The sequence below is a fragment of the Sceloporus undulatus genome, chromosome 7, assembly GCF_019175285.1.
Source record: "Sceloporus undulatus isolate JIND9_A2432 ecotype Alabama chromosome 7, SceUnd_v1.1, whole genome shotgun sequence".
In the NCBI taxonomy this organism is placed as follows: Eukaryota; Metazoa; Chordata; class Lepidosauria; order Squamata; family Phrynosomatidae; genus Sceloporus; species Sceloporus undulatus.
Window position 1 is genome coordinate 12,702,166 of NC_056528.1, and position 22,372 is coordinate 12,724,537.

General features: G+C 43.1%; 1 protein-coding gene across 1 annotated transcript in view; it reads right to left on the reverse strand.

The window, feature by feature from the left end:
• The window catches only part of DENND1A (DENN domain containing 1A), a 171,335-nt gene that overhangs the window by 148,672 nt on the left and 291 nt on the right, over nt 1-22,372 (reverse strand). The window contains 1 exon segment of the mRNA XM_042478041.1: nt 12,980-13,044. Coding sequence (XP_042333975.1) covers nt 12,980-13,044 — 65 coding nt within the window.

Genomic DNA, 22,372 nt, shown 5'->3' on the forward strand with positions numbered 1-22,372 from the left:
GAGAAATAATAATAATAATAATAATAATAATAATAATAATAATAACAACAACAATAACAAAGTTATTTATACCCCACCTCTCCAATGAGATCAAGAGAAAGCCCTCTCTTGTCGATCTTAAAGACCAGGCAGTCTCATATAGAGAGAGTATGGGTCCAAGCTGTGTAGGGCTTCAAAAGTCATAACCAGCACTTTGAATTCTGCTCAGAAATGGATCGGCAGCAATGGTTACATGCCAGTACTGAAGACACAATGTTGTGAGTTCGATCCCAGACAGGGCTCCAAGGTTGACTCAGCCTTCCATCCTTTCATAGGTTGGTAAAATGAGTACCCAACTTGTTGGGGACAATTGGCTTATAGAAATGTACATGTTATTGCTATGGTCTTCAGCAAGGGGTTATATGCCCCTTATAACCTGCCCCAGTTAGCATCTAAAACAGGAGTGGGAATCATGCAATGTTTCTGATATTGCCAGAGTGCAACTCCTGAAAAGCTTAGGCAATGACAAAGAATCCTGGGAGCTGCAGTCCAAGAACAATCTGAATGCTGTAAGATTCTCACCTAATTTTGAATATAGAACCCAGGATTTCAAGTTCACCACCCGAAACGCTCATAGTAGACTCCAGCTGAAGAGGGCAGACAGCTACATGCCAAATTTTATGCAATGAATCATTACCTTGAAATCTGCAGCATGGTGGCTATAATGGGAAAACTGCATGCACAGAGAGAAAGCAGGAGTGGGAGGATTACGACAAACTGGGATATGTTCACTTCTTCTAGCACTCACTTCTCTATCCCAACCTTCCTACTGATGGCCCAGATTTGCTCTGAACACCCGCTGGAGCTCTCAAACGAGAGAAGCCTGGGCCCTACAACCCAGTCCACAAAGAATTAACTGGATTAATTAGCAAGGGATTTGAGGCGCAGTTTGGAGCTAGGAAACCAAAACATTAAATTGTTTAAATACTTTGGCATGAGATCAAGGTTTCCAGGCAGCCCCGACATTGCATTCGCTTCTTTCTTACTCAATGTTTTAACACATTTAACCTGACAGAGGTACTTTATCGTGAGATATGAATGGCACTGTCAAAATACCAAAATGCAAGAAGAAGAAGCAGCAAATTTTTTAAAAATGCCACAAGCTGTTAACAATTTTGCCAATATGCACAGAGCCCAGGCAACATTAATTAAAAACCAATAGCTCAGGACATAATAGCTCTCATCTAATTCATCTCAAATAACTTCCATGGGGGAGGAAACAAACAGAGAGGACAACGCAAAATATCTTGGCTATTATGCCAAGAAGACTGACCGAAACAAAAGCTTCAGAAATAGCACATAAGGAGGACAGAAAAGAGAATGTGTCACTTTGCAAATGTTCAAAAAAGGAACCCAGGCGCATGAATGCAAAGAATGTTTCTTCTATGCACCAATATTAACCTGGAGTTGGGTGGAAATAGCCAGAGCAGGAGCACTTGGCAAATGATCTCCAAGAAGTACATTCCTTGGTTGGCTTTCTTATTACTAATTGCATGCCTAGAAAGCCAGGAAACAACAAATCCAGAGTGTGCTCTCCGATCCAGCCCCAGCCTGCTTTCAAGTAGACCTCGCTATTATTTTAGTCTACGCATCTGGCTTTGTAAAATGGTACACAATATATACACACACAGAGAGACTATATAATAAGGCATTCACAATACAGAATAAAATGGGCTCAAAAAGAAAGGGCAGAGGGTGAATTACCAGCCTAAAGAATGAGAAAATGAGCACAAATGAGGAGGGGACAGAAATGCCTAAAGCAGACCCAAGTACAGAGAAGTAGGCTACCAACCAGTTGTTGTGGTTATGTGCCTTCAAGTCGACTCTGACTTATGGTGACCTTCTCCTATGCTTTTCTTGGCAAGATTAATTCAGAGGTGGCTTGCCATTAGGCCCAAGGTCACCCAGCCATGTCCTGTCACCATTTTGAGAGGGACTATAAAAGAAAAGAGATGTATCGGGGGGGGGGGGGGGGGAAAGGAAAATGGGGGGGGGGGGGGGGGGGGGGGGGGGGGGGGTGACTACAGGATTCTGGGGTGTTTGTGTGGATGGTATGGGGGTATTCTGCATGTTGAGTAGCATGGTGTGCTAGTCAAAGTGGTGGCATCTGAACCAGTACCGGTTCCTGGTACATGTCCAGAAAAAAAAGAGAAGGTTGCTATCAATGGGCACAAATATGGTGCCTGTCCCTGGCTCAATGGACAAAGTTAGCACTCCCTGGCATCAGACAGCCTGATAAGCACCAATGTGAAGAGCTCTTGGTGGCCAAAACTAAGCCACACAACAACCCCTCCTTTTAAGCATGCAAAGCACATCTAGATGATAACAAAATAATCCACCAACAGCATGAAAAGCAACCAACGCACAATAATTCAACAGAACTAAAAGAAAAGAAAATCAGTTAAAGAAGCAGAGGACAACAATATGTAGATGATTTTGTCACTATAAACTGATAAAGAAGGAGGGGAGATATAATTTGTAAACAGTTTTAGCAGATATCATTCCTGTAGCTGCATCTACAAAAAGCTAATACTCACAAAATATTACAATTATGTTAAAATTAGGACAAAACAGAACAGAAATAAATAAATGGTGTGTGTGGGTGTGTATGTGTATTCATATTTCATGGAATGTTATCTAGGCATTTTTGTGGCCTGTCAGTATTTATAATACTACTGAGGCAAAGGCAACTTTCCAATAAAGCAACAAACGTGAAGAGAGGTGTCCTTTAAGCTTCCCTTTCAGCCATCTACCATCATGGCATGATTTGCTCTGGACATCATTAAAATGTAAAGTTAATGAGGATTCAACGGCAAACAGAAGAAATGTAACCTATTTTCAGGCAGGGAGTTCTAACGCTACAATCAGAGGGAGAGCCTCTTTGATGTCTCTTTGTCTCTTCTCATTAATTTCCTTTCGGGGTTTTTTTAAAAAAAACAAAGGCTGTTTAAACTAAAAAAAATGCCCAGAAGTTTAAACCTGGTAATTACAGCGAAGCTGCAATGAGGTCATTAGGTTTTTTAAAAGTTTGAAATAAACAAGACCAAGATACAACTGCTTTAAAAAGATGTCAACTCCCCCCTTTTGACATATCTCTGGGAAGCCTGCTCTGCCTTCCTTCTAGCTCTTCCCTCGAGGTGTCACACATTTCTGGTCCAATTAACAAATTAAATCCAACCCCAATTGCAATGAGGTCCAGAATTTTGATTACGACAGATCCACAAGAACATCAACACGCCCCCTACTCAATAAGGCCCAATGTTGGCAGCTGAAGAGCCCACTGGCATTTTTACACAGCTGGGATGTAACCCTCCACCAATTTAGGAATAATCAACATTAATACCAAAATATTCACATATTGCTTTCATACTCTGCTATGACAGTCTTGAAGGATTACCAAAGCAGCTGAAATATATCAAGGAACATGGCACCATAAAGAGGACCATGATGGATCAGATCACAATCCTATCTCACCCAGCGTTCAGTTGATGTTGGCCTGAACCTTACCCTTAGTCCCCACCAGAGTAGATCCACAGAATCAATGGGACTTACTTATGTGTGGACACATTTTGTGTGGGGCTTACCAGTAAACTGTCAGTTCAGTGGGTCTGGTCTAGTTGATTCAGTGCCTGTGGTCTAGTTGACTCTTCTTGATGAAGCATGGCTTTATATCTGACTTATGGCAATACTAATATCTAACCTGCACTGCAGCAATAATGAAGTTTGACACCACTTTCATTGCCGTGTCTTAATGCTATGGAATCCAAGAACTGTAGTTTTATTAAACATTTAGCCTTCTCTGTCAGAGCGCTCTGGTACCACAGCAAACTACAAATCCCAGACTTCCACAGCACAACAGCCAAAGCAGTGTCAAACTGCATTATTTCTGCAATGCAGACTAGACCTAAAATGATTGTTGCGTGGGATTTTTCTTGGCAAGATTTGTCATTGCCGCCCTCTGGAGCTGAAGAAGCATGACTTGCCCAAGGTCACCCAGTGGGCTTTCATGGCCAAACAAGGATTAACCGGCACGCTAGGCCAACACTCACCCACAGCAACCCCTGGCTCCTCTAGGTAAGATTGGCTAGTAAGAGTCATGCCACTATTTCAAATAGGAAACTTTCCTCAACGTAGTGCATGTCTTCATCATTGCTCAATTTGCCATGTTTATTCCTGTGAAAAGCCATGCACATAACTCTTGCACTCACTCATACCACCTTCCAAGCCGCTTTTCTCAGTTCTATTTGCTGAGCATTCGCATCGCAAGACTTTACAAAACAGGATGGAAACTTAAACTATCAATTGCACCATGTCAGGCCACTCTATGAAATTTACAGTAGCGTATTACTGCATTCGGAAGATCTCCTCGGCTCACTGTTTGATATGTCCATAACTCACAAGAGCCCAGCATGAGGGACCAAAACAGCTCTTTTGAATAACTAGATCAATTTCCTCCATGCAGTCATATTAAATTATATACAAAAGGCCTACAAGCTTGCATCTTACAAAGGAAGCACAGATGATAAACACGGATTAATACTCTTTAATATCCCTTAATTCTCCCGTGCAGAGTTACAGTAAACAAACAGTCTATTCAATGCGGTGACTGACACAATCTCACCCTATAATCAGGATTCCTGCTGTCAGCTACAATTCTCCGGTAATGGACTTCAGAAAGGTATTAATTACTTCAAATTAAATAACCATGCATATATTTTAATGGAGACCTTTCAGACTTCACAGGCAGGTGAACCATTCCAGTGTTTGCAGAATGTAACTTGTTTGTGTTAAGTTCCCCTACAGAAACTGCTCGATATTTCTGTCTGATGTGGAATGGACACACTTGGTTCAAGGTTGTGGAAACAAAGTTATGCATGCAGTGCCACCAACACAGTGATACACACCTCCATAGCACAGGGATGAACACTGAAGATGAATGCACATGTGCATCTTGTTGTGCATTCAGTTGAACACTGGGCGTCTTGGTGCAGTTGTTCAACACTGCCATTCCAACACAACCTCTGTAATGAACAATTAATATGAAACTCTACTTGCAGTAATGTAAGCTATGTGAGCCCAACGTAGGATCTTTGGCATGGACTACCAAACCGACACATTACACACCAAAAGCAAACATATGCATTAAATTTCAGTTAACCATCTTTCCAAGAGCAAGGTAGACTGCTGAAGCCTCCAGAAATGGAGGTTGTAGACAGATCAAATAGCGAGTAGACAGAAGGTAGATTGAGATATATGCAGAGGAATCTCCTAGAAACTCACTGTAGACTGGTCCAAAGACCTCCAGCCCTTTGTTTACTATGACTGGCTATAGGGAGCACACAATTGCCTTGTTGGCTGCTAGTCTATATCTAGGCAGAATTCAAAGGGCTGGTTATGCTGCATCAAGCCCTACACAGCTCAGATCCATGTTATCTGAAGGACCATATTCTCCCAATGAACCTGGCTTTGTTTCCTCCAGGGGGTATCACTTCTTTCTTCCTTAAATGGACAGAACATTAGGCAGTCCCTCCAAAACTGAAACAGAAGTATTATCCATTCCACCTCAAAATTAGGAGTAACTTCCTGACCGCAAGGGCTGTTCGACAGTGGAAAACACTCCCTCAGAATGTGGTGGAGTCTCCCTCCTTGGAGGTCTTTAAACAGAGGCTGGATGGCCATCTGTCTGGAATGCTTTGATTGAAAGTTCCTGCATGGCAGGGGGTTGGACTGGATGGCCCTTGTGGTCTCTTCCAACTCTATGATTCTATGATTCTATGATCTCCTGAGGCCCTTCTCTCTGACCCACCATCACCACATCTATTGGGATAATGGGAAGAGCATCTTCTTAGTGGTGCTCCCAGGCTCTGGAACTCCCTTCCCAGACAGACACCCTCCTTACTGTCTTTTCACAGATGGAGAAAACCGGCCAATTTTTTCCTTAAGTCTATAAAGGACACAAGGGACTGACCCTATCATGAATCTTGAACTATGAAAACCTAAGCTGCTGGAAATTGTTCCACCTCAGATTTTGCTGTGGAGGCATTAAGTCACCCACAGGCTGCCCAGTAATGGAAGATGTGGGTGAAAAGTCCTGTGTTGTGGACTCAAAGCCACACAAACTTTCATCTAGCAAAAATAAAAGCCAAAATGCTGGGGAGGGAAGAGAAGCGGCTCTGGTCCCCTCATACAAGAAAGACTCCCTTAGGGCACAGATTTTTTTAAAGCTGCATTTATGTTAACAGTTAACTAAACCAGCATTCCAACTAAAGCAACAGGCAAATTCCAATGTTCAATAAGAGCATCAGCTCTTTCTCGTAACTATCCCATAAACTGCTTGGCTAATGCTTTGGTTAAGTAGGGGAGACCATTGGAAAAGAGAAGGGGGGGGGGGGGGGAGGAAGAAGATTTTCCAACCCATTTTTACATGTTATCGCAAATACCCAGTTAAAGACTACCCACAGGGCACTCGGCACAGCTCACGGCCCTCTCCATTAAGCATGAAAGGAAGACGTTTCATTTCAAACAATACTTTAGGGTAAGATTTCCTAATTGGCAACAGCTGAGTGATCTGCGCTTCTGAGCCGCTTGCACATGGCAAACCTGATTCCAGGATATTCCTCTGGCAAGTTATCGAACAGGGCAGGCAAGAAAAGATCTGGCAAAGCAGAGTTCATGGGTGGATCCAGCATACGTGAACGACAGACATGCTCTAATTGTCAAAAGGATCACACCGCTCAAATGGCTGCTTTAGGTTCAATTGCCGGAAAAACAAACAACGTTAAATGGGGCCATGTCCCTTCGCTTCAGTCGACTTCCAGGGAAGTTATTTGCATGTCTAAAAAATACAGTCCACCTTCAGTCCCCTGAAGAAAGGACACAGAATGCTTAGCATGTCTTCTGGAACTTCAGATGTTAAATTCTATAGTTTTGTACAGAGAGGCTACAGAACCACAGAGTATGCGGCATCTAGTAGCAATAACTGGTGGGTAAAGCACATTGGAAGTAGCCTTGTACTTAATCAGACTATGGGTCCCTTTAGTTTCAGTAAAGGAAAATCATGGAGCCCTCCAGAGGTTGCTGGATTGCAACTTCTGCCATTGTTTTTAAAAGAGGGAGCATAAGATCTTAAGAGGGCCACCAAGTCCAACTCTCTGTCATGCAAGAATACACAACTAAAGCATTCCTGAAAGAGTCCCATCCAAACTCTGCAAAGATGGAGTCCATCACCATCCAAGATGGTCCATTCCCCTATGGACTAGGTCTTACAGTAAAGAAGTTCCCAGTTTGCCACCTTGCTTTAGGATTACACTGATGCAACCTGACTTCATTCTGAAGGCAAGAGGAAACTGAGAAAGGTGTCATAGAAATATACCTCTGGGGACTAAACCCTGATAGTATAAGCACCCAAACCATCTGTACTCTAGGGTTAGCCTCCCCCAAAGGAGCACATCACAGCAGTTCAGCCTTTAAGTCTAAGTGAACTCTAAATATATTGTTTGACGCAGTCTGTGAACTTGTGGGTATCGAGTATTAAAACAGCGGAAAACATGCAGTCCTGTTTCCAATTAACTTTTCCATAACAAAAAAAAGCGTCAAGGAGTACCTTTTGCCTAAACTATTCACTGCCTCTTTTAAAAACCTGTCCACTTTTTTTTTATAGACTATAGTGTGATTCGTTCAAGTAGAGCGTTTTAAAGACATTAACTAGCACTGGCTGGTATTTCTGCCTCTGTTCCTGAGGAAAAATGCCACCTGGATTTTGCTGAGCTCCCAGAATATCCCTAATGCAACCTCCCTGAGCACCTGGGCTCTAAGCGGTTGGACAGACACAAGAGTCAACAACAGAATATGGTTGTACAACATGGAGCCAAACATCTTAATCATTGTCCTTGTTAATCTATGGGGAGTCTGCTTTAAAGTCATTAGTTCATTGTTGCTTTTTAATCTCAATGACTCTAATTACAGTTCTTCCCCAGCCACAGAATCCTCCACAGTGAGATATAACAGCTAACTTCAGATGCATTAAGCTTAAAGCAACACACACACCAAAAAAATTAGCGCTCATTAGCAAGATTACCTGTTGTGATTAAATAAGCACAAACAAGAAAAACTGTTGGCAAATTTTGTGAATGTGCAGGAGGCAAGAGTTTAAAACCCATACGGTTAAATTAAACCTTTCTCCCATTACCAAAAGCCCTGCAAATCCATCCTCTCTATTCAAAAGCAAAAACAAAACAAAAAAAGAGGGGGGGGGGGAATCCTGCTTGCATCCAGTTGTTTCAATGCAACTCCCAAATCTTAAAGGAGCCCTGTTAACAAGCACTTAATTGCAAAAAGAAAAGTGCTCCATGGGCAATCCTTCATGCTTTCGCTTTCCCAAATGCTCAAGGAGCTCTGAAGTGGAATCTCTCTTCAGTCTGTTTGGGGAGGCCAGCATGGGAAACCGTTTCCTAAACCAAACCAAAAATCAAACACAGAAGAATGGAGCGGGCTGGACACTGATCACTTTAAGGGGGGGAAAGAGCCATTAAAAAGTATATTTCGCCCGGCTAAGAATTTTCGAAGCTTACAGGGTGAAATTTCAACATGCTGCTAAGGAGGCCGTAACTGTCAGATTTCTTGCCCATCTCCATCATGAAAAGAAAAACTGACAGATCACAGGAGTTTGCCTTTGTCAACCAATTCAGAAACTTTCATGCTTCTTATTTGTTAGGTCAAAGGTTAAATTGCTGACCTCTGACCTCCTGCTTAGCCGCCTTTCCCTTTTTCTGTAAAGCTTTATTTCTGGCCAGTATTTACATGGATTAGTCTCTTTTCACGCTAAGAAGGAATCTGTTCAAAGCCAAAGCCTCCCGTTCTGCTTGTACCAAAAAAAAAGAGGGAGCCACAATTATTCAGCAACGGACAATGACCATATTGTGGGTTTACCCCCAAAAGGATGGTGGGGGGAGAGAGGCAAAGAAAAGAAAACCACCTCAGCCATGGCGGGTCTTGTTCTTCTGCACAAAACAATGGACACAGAGAGGAAAAAAGGTCTTATCCGGCATTCAGCAGAAAGCAAACAAAGCCAGCCTACTGTGAACTTGATGAAGATGTCAAGCTCTCTTAAAAAATATAAAAATCAACAAAAGGAGATTTCCACCACCCCTTTTGCAAAAAGGAAAAAAGGGGGGAGGAGGTCTTGTGACCAAGAGCAGTTCGACACCAAAATGCCCCCCCCCAACCACCCTGCCAGCCCTTTCTGGTTAAGCAGCAGCAGGAGTAGCAATAACTCTGGTGTGACTTCTAGAACTCCATCAAAGAAGGCATGGGGGAGGTTGCAGTAATGCAAAATGACAACCCACCACTTGTTACTCGCTACTAGTAAAGAAATTAAGGATGCAAACAATGAGCGGTTGCCTATTTTTCCCTCCTGGGTGTGCACAGAGACTCTGGATTTGATATTATATCCACACCCATCTGATTTCTGGATAGGGTGCATGGGGGTTCTTGCAAAACTTGGCTTCCTTGGCACCCTGGGTGAGCATCCCAAAAGGCAGAATGGGTAGCAGAGGAGTTGCAAAGTGGCCACCGGGCAGGAAGTGGTCAGAACACGATTAAAATACTTGGCATTTCTCAGGCACTTTGGAGCCTCTGGACACTTTGCATGTCTCTCTCTGCAAAACTGGAAATAATCGTGTAAGGCATCTGTCACAGAATGGGAGGAGCGAAGATCCTGGCCCCCTTGGCATAATGCAGGCACCCAGGTCATTTCTCCAGCCTGGCCCTATGAGAAACGAAGTCCATGAGAGAACGACTGAGAATAAAGAGTAATCCAATCCTGCCACACTGTGAACTCTGCCCACTTCTGGTTTCTGGTTCCACCCGCCAACAGCTTTGTCCCCTTCATAAAGGAAAGCCTCCTGACCCCACATTAAGATTGACAAGTAAGATCTGAACATTTGCTCTGGAAACCAGTAGTCTAACTCTGGCATCGTTTTCCAGTCTATTCTGCTTTGGTCAGACCTCACCTGGAATCCTGGGCCCAGTTCTGAGCATCACAGTTTAAGAACAATATTAACCAGATGGAATGCATCCAGAGAAGGGCAACCAAGATCAAAAGCCTGGATATCAAGCCTTATGAGGAATTGCTTAGAGAACTAAGTATCTTTAGCCTGGAGAAGAGAAGACTGAGAGGAGACATGATGGCCATCCTTAAATATTTGAAGTGATGTCATATAGATGATGGAACCAGCTTGTCTTCTGCTGCTCCGGAGATTAAAACATGAACCAATGGAATCAAATTTCAAGAAAAGAAATTCCACCGAACTTCACTGAGGAGCACAGGCCTACCAGCAGCAGTAGGTCATGCTGGTCTAGGTCTAATTGCTTCTTTCCCCCAAAGTTTATCCTAAAGCTTAAATTAGTCCCAGAAAGAGCTTTCAGCCAAATATTAGATGTTACTTTTAGGCCCACCTTTAAGTGTCTGGCTCCGTCTACACCTGGATGAGGTCCACAAGAATGTCTCAGGAAAGTATGGGCTATTACTGCCTTTGTGTCCCACTAGTAGGTTTTCTGTGTGCTAAGCACTATGATGGTCCAGAGTGAGAAGGTTGCTCCAGGCAAACCCTTGGTCCACTCTAACAGAGCTCTCATGCTCCTTATCTGAGAACTGTTGGCGCCACATCCAATTTCCCAGCCAAAGAAACTGCCGAGTGCTCCTTCCTCTCTCACCTGTGGAAGCCCTACCACTGGAAAAAGTGATTCTTATGGCCCACATACACAGCAGTGCCTGCCAGCTGAAGCTGGGACTTTGATAATTTTAAGGCAGAGGCTCCTGTGATCTGCCGAGAAAATAAAAGATGTTACTCTGCGGAGGTCAGAGCGCAAAGTAGGAAGTTCTTAGTTCCACCAACTACTCTGCCAGCTTCCAGCAGGAACCAGATTACGGGTAAACGCTACACCGGGAGCCAGTTCAAATGCAAATGTGCCCATTCTCTCAAACAATGATAAACTCCCTCAGAGTTAATAATTTCCTGGGGAAGATTCATCTCCCTTTTCAACCTAGTGGTATGTTTAGGGGAAGAGAAAAGAAACACACAGTGAGACTTAGCAGCCAGACCCTTTTAAATGTCTTTGTTGTACTTTAAAAAAAAAGAAGAAGCAGCAGCCGAAACTGCCATTTCCTCTACTAATCCCAGGAACATTTGTCAAAAACCCGTTAACATGCTCATTGCTTCATCCCCTGTGTTAGATAACACATTTAGGTTTCTAACTTAAACCGTGATGTGTGAGTGTGTTTTTTTTTTAAGTGGGGGGCGAATGAAAGGAAGAGTTTAAGCTTTACTAAACCATTTTAGCTTTTTCCTTGAACACACGGCGAGATTTTTATAAGGCTCACACAAAAAGATGAAAGAGGAGGTCCTTAGAGAGAGAAAGGCCTTCTAGCTTGCTGCGTGGCAAAGCAAAGGAGCCAAGGCTCTCCTTTCTGATGTCTCCTTTGGCACACACACAAGCCGACACAAAAGCCTCTTCGACAGGGAGATGGATTTTTCTTTTTCTCCCCTACTTTTGTGAGCTTTTTACTTTCAAATGTTCCTGCTTTGGTGACTTATTTTGATCAGTTACTTTAGACTAACAAATGCACTTTCCCCCCCTATGCTATTAGCGGCAGAGTTATCCCCAAATCCTCCGCACTCCTCCTCCTAACAAGGAAGGTCCTTCGGCACAGGTCTCCAAGATCGCTGGATTCCGGTTAACGGCTCATTTTCTGACACATGGTGGCTTTCTTTAAGAAAACAAAATAGGTAGTTTGAAGGTGGAGGGAAATAAAAGAGGGACCAGACAATCGCTCTGATTTTCCTCCATTCTTGCTGCAGTGTTCAACTTTTTTTATGAGGTTACTTTCAGTCTCTATGTATAACAATGATTCTATTTATTATGAGAATATAGGTGATAACACGTTTGGGGATATTCATATCAAAGCTTCCAAGGGCAGCGTGGGTTTTGTTCCCCCCTTCCTTTCCTTTTTTTAAAATCTTGCAGAAATTTAAAATTAAAGGAACAGCTTCCAGTGCCTGAGATCTGAGACAGGTAACCAGGCCTGAAAGCTGCTTTCATTAATAACCTAGCTTCTCAAATGATTGACCAGTTCCTTTGCTTAATGCAACAAGTTCAGTGCAACTAAAAATGGGATTAAAAATCAATAGGGCCACTTCTGTAGAGGCAGCACTCCACATATTCCAACATCGCAGCCCAGATGGGGGGAAATATTCCTTTGGGAATAGCCTGGACAGCACACTATGAAGCTCATAGTAAGACCTCAGTAGGGGACAGACACTTTTTTAGAATCAAATGGACTTCTTGACAATCCAAAGACAAACAAGTCAGCATGACACAACATGCGCTGCAAATCTCTGCTCACAGTTACAGTTTTTACCACTGTGAGTCAACAAAAAACATTGGATGACAGGCCTGATTAAAATTCTGCATAAATGAAACAAAACAAGAAAACATTTTGAAGACACTAAACCTGTGCCTCCTATAGAATCGCTTTGCCTTTATGGAACAAAATGTCTACTAAATCCTCCAATTAAAACCGCTGCATTTTTTACTGTCCAGTTTTGTGGGTGGGAAATTAATCCTTCTAGGGAGGTCCAACGTATATCAGAAGGGAGGCATCAGGCTATGCAAGAAACTCAGCTCCAGCACACTGTTTGTACAAGATTTTAGACTGGCAGGTTTTAATGTTCTGACTTGATTGTTTCTGTAAAGGGCCATGTACATTTATGGCCTTACACAAATAATACTAATATTACTACTAATAATAATATAATTTTCCTAATCAGTAACCCAAGCAGAGCTGGCATTCTAAGGGATTTTGGGTGGCAGAAATATTCTGTTTGCAGTAAAGATTTCATTAAAGTTATGTGTTTTGAGCTACAGAACCAACATACACTACCTGTGTCTGCTGTCACTGGATAGGTCACTTCAGCGTAGACTTCAAATGTCGTCTCTGGGTTTTGCCTGAAAGACAGCAAGCCAATGTTAAGGACAAGCAACACTTTTCAGTAAGGTCTGTTAACCAAAGCTCAGATTTGTTTATCTTTTTAAAGAACATGGAGTAAAAGGGAGAATATAAATGGAGATGTCCCCTTGAGCGTTCTCACACAAGATGGTGGGCTCAAGATTATGTTGTTTACTGTTTTGGATCAAGTGCTCTTAGCAGGTGAAGGACAGCACAAGTACTGAGTTCAGGTCAGTGAAGATATGTGTTCATTTGTCTCATATTCTGCTCTTTTCCCAAATAGGAATCATGAGTATGAGTTGCAGACTAACACCCAAACCACTACACCACACTGTCTCCTCCCCTCAGCCTCTACAGACCATTACTCTCCAGAATCAGAAGGCTATGGAAAGGGGTCATCCTGTCCATTTAAACAGAAGCCTTTCCACCAAAAATGCTATTGCTTCCTGATGAGAGCAACGGAGTACTTTGTGTAATGGTTAATCCAGACCTGCTGATCAGGTTGTAGTAACTTGAATGTGCACCAGGCCAATGTCCTGCTTCATTGAATGCATCAAAATCAATTAACGTCACTGGAGGTTACAATAGGAGAGAGTAAGGTAATGGGAACATTTTTAAAAAGAAGGTATGTCGCAAGGCAAAAACTACATTTGTTTGGGTGGGAAGGATGGCTTCATTTATAAGGCTTAGCAAACAGGGAACAGAAGAATTTCTGACTTTTGGAAGGCAAACCGACCACTCCACCTCCAGGAAAGAGGTGGGAGAGAAAAACACAGGCGTCAGGGGGAAAGAAATGCAAAGACCATCAGCCAGGGCTACTCCCATTTCCCTAGAAGCAGACTTGATGATTAATTATTGCAACACATTATTTAACAGTAGCTATAATTAGACCGAGGCAGCCTTTCAACACCTCCTGGAGTAGTTTTTAAAATGGGCCCACGGTTTGCTTGCTCTGTTTTCATTTTAGCTAAATGTGTGCCTTAATATTCCAAACGCGTTGCCCAAGATGGCGGGGGGAGAACACACAACCAGCTACTCAAACACAAGCAGAGACTGGGGTCAGCCAGGGCTTTCCTGTCCCACCAGCACTCAATGGCTGGTGGCCTGCAACACGGGATGAACCCCTGTTGTACACAACCCTTTACCCACTTGTTTTTCTTCACGAATGGACAAAGGTCCAAACTATGAGAGACTGGCAAGACCTACAAATAACAAGGAGGTCAGCTGCTCACCCTAACAGTCGGGCCAAGTCCCATTCACCTTTTCAAAGCTTTTCCACATCCTACAGTTAGAGTAAAAACTCTGTGGCATTCTGTTTTAAGGCATCTTTGGTTTTGACACTCATGAAAAGGCCTCCTTGAAGTCCTCTGTTTTTCAGATTTCTAGCCAAGTCCAACTAGCTCATTATAAAGTTAACATTGTTACCCAAAACTTTAAGGGAACAAGGATATAACAAGGATACATTTTAAAAGCAACCCTAATAAGGGTGATGTTGCATTAAAGGTGCAACAAGTAACAGTTTTAATCTCAAAAATTACTTTTAAGGGTAACATTTTACTAACACCATTCTGAAGGGCTGAAAGGACTCTCCTATGGCTTACTTCTTGGCAGTACGTACTTTAAGGTAAAATATCACGGTGTGTTTGATTCAACTTCTAGAACTTCCAAACTTTAAACCACAGCTTTAAACCTGTCAACCACCAAAAAGCATCTCCCAATTGGGAACTTCTCTGAGATGCAACTCATGGGCTAAACAGGGATGGACATTGTATTTCTCTTCAGATGATATTGGATTACAACTCCCAAAAGCCCTGGCTACGTTGTCTTTTGGGAAGGAATGCTGGGAGCTGCAGTCCCACAACATCTGGAGCATCCTTCCCTGCTGTCTAAAAACAATAAATGATAAAACAATTGTTTAAAAAGCATTGGGTGAAATATACAGACCTAGGCCAGGACAACTGGACACTATGCAATGTTTGATAGAGTGTTTTCTGGCTTGGCTATCTGCACTATGCATGGTGCTCATCTGGGCTAAAGCAAGGAGCTGAAAAGAGGCATTCTGTATCGCAGGCCAAGTTGTTTTCCATGTGACTTATGCAAGACAATCCCACAAGATAGATAAGAATTGGGTGCAGGGCATCTCTGCGTAACAGAAAACCCAGAGGTAGGATGAAGTCAACACCGGAGAAGGGAGATATTGTTTCCGCCTCCTTTACTACAAGGAAAGCATTTGCTTTCACAGCAGCCCACACAGAAGAAGGTGCTAGCTAAGACCATCCTTAGGATAATGCATTTCTGCATCTTTCAGAGCCAAATTTTCTTGCTAAGTGAAGTCACACACAAATGACAGCAGATGATATTCTTCCCACTTAAAGTAACAGAGATCGGCCACGCACTCCTCTGCCTTCTACATGAAACAGTAAAGGCACTCGGAGAAAACGGCAATAGGGTTTCTCCCCCCGACACACACACACACACACACTTTGAAAAGAAGCACATAAAAGTATAGATTTCATGTTCTATGATAAAATGGAAGGCTGTTTGGCGATGACATAGCCATCACCACAAGCATGATCTTGGAAAACTCGTGTCTGCATGTTTGAGAGAAATGTTAAAAGGTGCATTAGATATACAGTAGTGGTTTCTTCAAATTTAATCTCCTGTCTTTGAGTTTTTCATAACACATTGGATAAAATACTGCCAAACCATAAACAAGCATGATTGGGACAAAGAAAAGACACGACTCTCTGAAACGATTCCTAGAGATGCATCCAAACCCATGTACTTTGGCCCAATGGGATTCATCTCAGCTTGTTTTCCTGTAGTTTCATTTTTAACAAGACTGGAATTTCTCCAGTCCTTGCTGGAGATGGGTAACACAACTCTGACTTCAGCCTTCCTTGACTGTGCATTTATCCGATGTTTTAGAATCTGGTCAGGAGACAGGAATCCAAGTAAAGTAGATTCCTCGGCAATAAGGAGCGCGGGCCAGCGTTTGTTCCAGCCCTGCTTATCGCTTCCTGTTGAGAAGCTATTTCGAACCTTCCTGGGTGACAGTTGGAGCGAAAAAATTAGGTCAGTTTCACTCGACTGCTGCCACCATCTCCTGAAAAAGAAAGAGACTCCAGTTATTCAGCAAGAAGACAGAGATGGCAAACGTTTCAGGGAGGGAAGAGAGAAGGAAGGCAGGATTTACTCTCCTAGCTAGGGAAGGAGAAAGAACCCATGTTATTATTCCACAGGGAGGAACCGCCTCAAAAAGCAAGGATCAGGCCATCTCAAAGTAGCAGTTTAGGACAAGATTCCCTGTACTGGACTCAGGAAAAAAATTCAAGTTCCTACGCAGTTGGCTCTAGGTTGTTGTTTTACTACAGGCAGCTGGCTCTAGGGTTGTTGTGTTTGGGGCACAACCAAACCTCCCCAAGCCAGTATGGAGGCCTCAAACAGTCCCACAGACACCCACTGGCAGGAATTTTAGCACTGCCACTAATACTGCAAGCCTAAAATAAGCCACTTTCTCCATCACACGCACAGAGAAGGAACAGTTTAGCGGCAGCACATCATGGTCCTCAAGGCTGCCCAGTTGCCATTGATTTTTAATACACTTCAACCCGCTGTGGCCAGGAAAACTGCTGAGTTTACTATCTATTTTTAATAGTCTTCTTGACAACGAACCTTCCTCGGCCACCAGCTTCTGGATTCCAACAGCACTTGAGTCTACTGCATGCAATTTCAATTTCATATCTTAATTTTGAGCCTCCAAGGTTGTTCTGGAATTCATCACAATGTGCTGTCAAGAGCAGACGTCTATTACAAACCACCTTGAGTCGCACCTCTAAATAAAGATGCAATTGATAAGCTTGGTTGGCTTTCCAGGGCCCTGCTAGTCACTTCAGCTATTTCTCATTCAGCCCAATAGCCACAGAAAAGTCAAGGAATGGAGAAACTTTGACCCTCCAGGTGTTTTTGGACTACAGCTCCCACAATGCCTTAGCACTGTCCATGAAAGCTGGGACATCTATGAATTGAGGACCAAAGATTCCTTGCCACTGCACTAACCACTTATAATGCAGGAGGCTGGGTTAATTAATTTATTCATCAGTTAAAACAGTTTGACCCAGTATTGCATCTACAGACTACGAGAAAAATGATACAATTAATAAACAACACCTTAAACAACGTAGACTGTTCTGAACAACTTCAATATGATTAAGTAAAAAAGAGCAAACAAACAGGACAAAACTCACAACAAGCAAAACAGAAGAGAAAAGCAACTGTCAGACAGTCCAAAACCAAGCCACAATCATTTCCAAACCCTGGTCTCCAGAGGCGTAGTCCAACGCTCAAAGCACTACATCACACTGGCTCCCTTAAGACCTGCACCAGTGTTTCCCAAATTTTGGTCCTCCAGATGTTTTGGACTTCAACTCCCAAGAATTCCTGACTGTTGGCTAGATTAGCTGGGGCTTATGGGAGCTGAAGTCCCCAAAACCTGGAGGACCAAAGTGTTACTTGAGATAGTATGAGTCTTTTCTTGAAAACATGTTGTACTCAATTCTAGGAAGGTCTGGAGCGCTTGGAATTGAGTCCTACATCCACAATTTCAGCTTCGTATCTCAATTCCAAGCACCCAAGGCCACCCTAGAATCGACTACAACGAGAAGAGTAAGAGTGGACCCATACTATGAGCCCTCGCAAGTCACACCTGTTAATAAAGAATCTGTTTTACAACCCTGGTGAATGTTCCTGGTTGTCTTTTAAAGGCATTGCTGGCCATTTCCACACTTTCCAGAGCCAAACGTAGCAGTGCTAAATAATTTTACTGCCAACAAGCATTCCTAGCTCCTCTCCAACTCCTCTTTCATACAAGGCCAATATTTGACGGTGAAAAAACTTAAGAAACAACAGAAAGCCTGCAAAATGTAAATATTTGCCAGGATTCAAGTGAGCAGAGTCAGCTAACATGGTGGTTTTGCAAGTTTTCAGAGCTGCTGGAACAGCTTTCTCCAGCCCCTAGAGCCCTCTACACAGTCCTGGACTACAACACCCTTTAACCTGAGAATGATAGGAGTTGTAGTCCAAACACTTTCAGAGGGCACCAGGTTAAGGAAAAGCTTTTGCACTTTCTCTTTCAGTAGATGTTTCGAAATGTGAGGAGTGTGACTTTCATGATTGCTTCCAGATTCCTGTATCTTATCCTTTCAGCAAAAATTCTCATTTTAAAGGCAGAAACTTAAGCCTATTGGCACTGAAAGGCATTGAAAATCGATGTGACTTGGGCTGAAACGTGCTCTGGTTCTGGCATTCCTGATCTGTGTATATTTTCAGTGCCACACACCCCACTTAGAGGCTTCCTGTCTCCTAGCAATTTCGCATCCTGAAGATAACCAAGGAGGAAAAATCCTAGGCATCTTACCCCAGGACCCTTGTCTTTCCAAACGCCTTGTTGTTTCTATAAGGGAAGAATCTGCTCTTTCTGTTGCTAACCAACATCCTTTTCACTTACAACCCCTAAAGCATGTGAAAGCATTGGGTTCTTTATCTTCCCCACCCCAGATTATTTCGTTTGGTTATTCCTACAAGACATATACTCACTGTTTCCCTTTAGAATGAGTTGTCAAATGCAGCTTAGAAATACAAGAACACTATGACTGTACTAAAGCCACCAGAACCAGTATGAGAGAGTAGTAAAAGCACTGGACTGGGAGATCCAGTTCCAATTTCCACTGAGCCATGAAATTCACTGGGTGACTTTGGCCACTAGTCACTCTCCCTCACCCATCTAACCTGACCCACCTCACAGGGTTGTTGTAAGTATAAAGGGGGTGATCAGGACAGCCAAGCACACTGCCTTAAGCAGGACAGAAGTGAAACATAAATGTCAAAATAGTATTAACTTAACTGTAACAAGGAAATAAATAAAAGAGCAAGAAGAGACAAAACAATCGATCAAACAAATTCAAATAATCCCCAACAAGCGTGAAAATCTTGCTGAAAAAGAAAGATCCTTTTGGAACACAAAGTGAGACAACTTGGGGCAGAGGTTTCCACACTGAGCATTCGACCCAAGAACACACCCACCTCATGCACTGCCATAAACGTACATCAAAAAGCAATGGCACATACAATTGTGCAATGTTCAAGAAACTAGGCAGCCCATCCCTGGTTTTTGCAGAAGTCAGAAGAGGCCATCCCAGCACTCTTGCCCAACCATAAGTCCTCTTGTTGCATGCCTTCATACAACTTATGGTGACCCTATCATAGGGTTTCCTCCTGAATAGCAAACCCAGCCACCAACTGAACCATCCCTTTGAATACGCTGTAGCACCATTCGCTCGCTTTTGTTCATTTTAATTTTTAATAGTTAATTGTTTAATTTATGTCTTAGGGGAGGGTGGGAACTATTGGGATGTGAGGTTTTGTATGTATTCTTTTAACTGTCAGCCGCCTCGATTGTCATGGACAGAGAGGCAGGATATAAATTAACGTGTTATTCATTATTTATTTAAGATTTGTTCAGAGGGAATTTGGCCTTTGCCTTCCTCTGAAGCCTAGACAGTGGGATTTCCCTTAAGGTCACCCAGTAGGTTCCCAGGGCCGAGAGGAGATTCAAACCCTAGTCTCTGAGTCCTAGTCCAACACTGAAAGCACTACACCATGCACTGCTTTGGGGAAAACATGAATCAGTTAGCAACACAGAATTCAGAGCACCTTTACAGTCATTATCAGAGCCATACCTCAGTTCACCATTCCAACCATCCACAGGTTTGGGGAAAAGGTTGCCTTTTGCCCTTCTGTGCTTGTCATCACATTATTAATACAGAGAGGAACAAACAGAGAGTGGTGTACGCCAGACAAATATGGCGACAGCAGAAGCAGGTGCGATTCTCTTGCATCCTAAAGAAAACGGCGGAGCCTTCGAGAACCACAGAAGATAAGTTCAGTGTAAGTCCACTATGAATGCATTTAACTGCTAAGAATAATATTCACTCAGGAACTGGGAACGGAAGACAGGCAGAGGCCCAGGATCAGCTCTCCAAACCAATGCAGACCAGGCTTGTTCCTACAAACAGCCACCCCTACATCCAGCCAAATTTAATCTCTTCACCAGCTGGTGATTCCACCTCACAGCTTAGACAACTCAGAGCCATGTCAGAGAATTAAAACCATAGGCAGGAGCTAAATTACCTTCTTCTTCCACTCTGCCCTCTCTCAATGTCTCCTAAGCAATTTCTGAAAGCTAGGTGGTGGCCCTTCCCAGAAAAGCCAAGGAGGAATGCCAGAATGTTATGTGCCATTGGGAAAGGCCTGAGAAACACGAAGAACTGAGCATCACCAAACTCCATGCAATCTTTTTTTCTTTAAAGGATGGAAGGAGCAAGCAGCAGGGAAACAGGTCTGCTCCTGCTAAGGCAGCCCTTTCTTCCTGGGCTCTCTGGCCTGGAGGGGATGCCTGTGCCACCTGAAATCTGGCAGGACCCTCTTCTGAACCGCTTATGACGCCACCTCCTCTCTTCTTCAAAGCCATCGGCTTGTGCAAGCGCTCAGAAAGCGACAGCAGCCTTGCCCTCAAGGTAGGAGAGCTTCTCCATCGGCTAACTGGACCTGCTTCTGCCTCTGTATCTGCGGCTTGTTTGGCATGAAAGGAGGAAAGAACATGTTTTAAAAAGAAGAAGAAAGAGACTCCCACAAAAAGACCTGCTCATAGGCGCCACATGCGCACCTGGACCAGTTTGACAAAGAGAGAGGGGAGCAATACCCTCGGCCCTCTGCATTTGTGGCTTCGACTTTTGCGGATGTGATTAATATACTCTCTCTAGGAATCTCTAGGTCCTCCAGAGAAATCCTGCTGGAAGCTGACCATAGAGTTGCAATGGGGGACCTAAAGATTCCAAGATAAAACACTTCTCTAGGCGTTTTGTAGGCCCTGCACCATGACTCTATGGTCAAAATCTGGCAGGTGTTGACCACAGAGTTCTGCTGGAGGACCTAGAAATCCCTCGAGAGACGTTCTCTCAGTTCTCTCAGTGTGCCCCTAAACCCAGCGCATGTGGAGGGACAACACAGGTGTTTCCACTTGCCAATCAATAAATAGACAGACAGACAGACAGTCCAATAGCACAGACACAGCTGTTCTCCTACTCAGCTCTCGCTCCTTTGCCCAAATATCCCATAGATATCCCACAAACATCATCCTCTCCCACCCAGTCATGCCACCCACAAGAGCACCCACTTTCCCTGGCCTGCTGCTTCCAGGCAAACGCAATCTTTTCGCCCACTCACCGCAAACAGCCACAAGGAAAGAAACCCCAAGGCAAGGCTCCCTCTTCCCCAGCATCTTCAGGGGAGAAGACTCTGAGTATCTCCATCCAACTTATCTACACATTCCTGTTGCCAATCTGGTGACTTTCACACCAAAATGGGTACTTTTCAGAGCCTTTGGTGTGATTTTGGTGATTGGTTTTAATGGTAATTTTGAGAGTTGAAATAAGTATTTGGTGAGATATTTGGGGGGGGGGGATTTGGTGAGTTTTGGCCAAACGTTTGGAGGCTTGTTGGCAACACTGCAAGTCCTAGGAAGGATGGCTCAAGACTCACTGGCCTGCTCTGCAAGCATCATTGAAAATACACACATGTATGTGTCTATATATATATATATATAGAGATATATATATATAGATATAGATACACACAGAGAGAGAAACAGATACATTCATTGAAAAACATATGTGTGTATGTTTATACACACAGAGAGAGAGAGAGAGAAATAGATACGTTCAATGGAAACATATTGTGTGTGTGTACATATATACATACATTTCCTCTTGTATAGGTCACTTTCTGTGTGTGGTGTGTGTACGTATCTATATCTCGTTCCTCACTTAAATATATTCTCTTTCTATATGTGTGTGTGTGTGTATCTTTTCCCAGTGATACAGCTATTAAAAATATAGTTCTTTCTGCATGTGTGTGTGTGTATATATGGCTGTGTGTATGTTTCTATATTCATATGTAGAGAAAGAGATTCCCCTCCTGGTTCCCTTTCTGCCTTGATGTGCATTTGTGTCTGTTTGTCTATATGTATCTATTTCTGGTTCTCTTTCTGCATGTGTATATATTTGTGTGTGTGTTTGTATAGTCATATCTCTCTATATACAGTATATAAATATATTCCCCCGTAGAGACACAGTGTGCTCTCGCCTCCTTTTACACAGGATTCTCCTCAGACCCACATACACACACACTGATAATATACACATGCACACACTCAGAGATAGCTAGCTAGCTAGATGGAAGCCCCCTTGTCTGGTCTTGCCAGAGAGATGA